Here is a 1,449-nt window from a genome sequence, read left to right on the forward strand (position 1 = left end):
CTCCTCTTTGGCTCGTGGTATCGCAACGGCAAAGCAAAACTCACTCCGATTATCAGTTCCGTCGATTTAACAGGTTTATCGTACTTGACGCTCATAATGTTTTCAGGCAAGTAATAAATACATTTTTTGATAAGAAGTGTGCCAAAGAGTTGATTTTTTGATTCGATTAAAGATTAAATTCGTGGTTAAGGCCACGGTAGTGCTAAAAAAGGGAAAAATTACGTGCAACTGCTCAAGTTAGTCCAAGCCGTCAAAGAGTGCCGGACCGGCCCTCTGACACTATTTCATCTCCACGCGGTAAGAAAAAAAGGAATCACCTAACCTTTAAATATCATTCCTCATTGGCCGTTGAAAATCGTGATGATCATTTCTTCCTAACAGCTTTGCAAAATGAAACGAAAGATGTGGACAAGATAAATCAAATACCTTGAATATTGTTTAAAGATTGATCCAGGGCATTTTTGAATCAAACTAGCTCCTCGTGAAGTTTTTGAAGGTTAATAAATATTACCTGTTTTAACGACAAGGCCTTGTCAAACTTTTAACTTATCATTGTACATTAATGCATTACTTCTAATACACAAAGACCGGAATTGGGGTCCTTAGTCCGATCAAAGACAATTGGGTACGCCCATTAAAGAGAAGAAAATTTGAAATTCTTTGATCAAGTCGGAAGAAGACGGACTGGACGAGAAACGGGTAAAAAGAGGGTAGCCGGGGTATCAGTCAGCGTAGACCAAAAAGTGGTGAGAGCTGAATTGGAAATGTCACTGGTGACGATCTCGAAAGGCCTGGATGGGACGATATTGAGGAGATTGTCGTTTATTCTCTCTCTCTATATATTCTGTTGTTGTGGTTCAGGGTCACCATCCACTACAGGGCTCCCCCAGAGAGGGACATACTTTTTAACAAAATGGAACATAGTCCGACAAATCTTTGAACAAGTAATTATTGTCTCTCTATTGAGGTTCTTGCTCTTCTATAGAAGGTCTATTGCACCGATGCATACGTGTGGTAGCATGGCGTGTATTGGACGGGAATCAGCGGGTCCGGCAACTGTGTGGGATCTCGGAAAGCCGGTTTTAGCCGATCCTTGGACACAGAATCGCTCCAAGTTCCCATATCCAAAACGAAGTACTTGTTGTGCCTCTCGAGAACCTTATACAGGCCGTCATAGGGGCCTTGAAGGGGGGTACGATGTGCGTCATGACGCACAAATACGTAGGCCGCGGTTTGTAGTGCTGGGGGCTCAAAATTCCGAACAGCGCCGTGATGCGCGGGCAATGGCGTGGGTAGGTCCTTTACCATGTTCCTCAACTGCGGTAGGAAAGACTGATGATCTGCTCCTGTCTCCGCCGGTGGAGTCTCAAAGAACTCGCCAGGAATCCTGAGGGTGGCTCCATATACCATTTCCGCGGGGGAACATCCAAAGTCTTCCTTTGGGGTAGT

The 1,449-nt window shown here is 44.4% G+C and overlaps 1 protein-coding gene across 1 annotated transcript; it reads right to left on the reverse strand.

Annotated features, from left to right (window-relative positions):
- Positions 1-990: 990 nt before the first annotated feature.
- LOC131890679 (uncharacterized) lies at positions 991-1,410 on the reverse strand. Its single transcript, XM_059240083.1, has one exon. It carries the CDS (start codon positions 1,408-1,410, stop codon positions 991-993), a length of 420 nt encoding a protein of 139 aa, XP_059096066.1.
- Between the last annotated feature and the right edge of the window lie 39 nt (positions 1,411-1,449).

The sequence above is a fragment of the Tigriopus californicus genome, chromosome 11 (genome assembly GCF_007210705.1).
Source record: "Tigriopus californicus strain San Diego chromosome 11, Tcal_SD_v2.1, whole genome shotgun sequence".
NCBI classification, from domain to species: Eukaryota; Metazoa; Arthropoda; class Copepoda; order Harpacticoida; family Harpacticidae; genus Tigriopus; species Tigriopus californicus.

What these genes read in the sequence shown, in the direction of transcription:
- LOC131890679 (XM_059240083.1), bottom strand. Translation starts at nt 1,410, where the DNA reads ATGGTATATGGAGCCACCCTCAGGATTCCTGGCGAGTTCTTTGAGACT.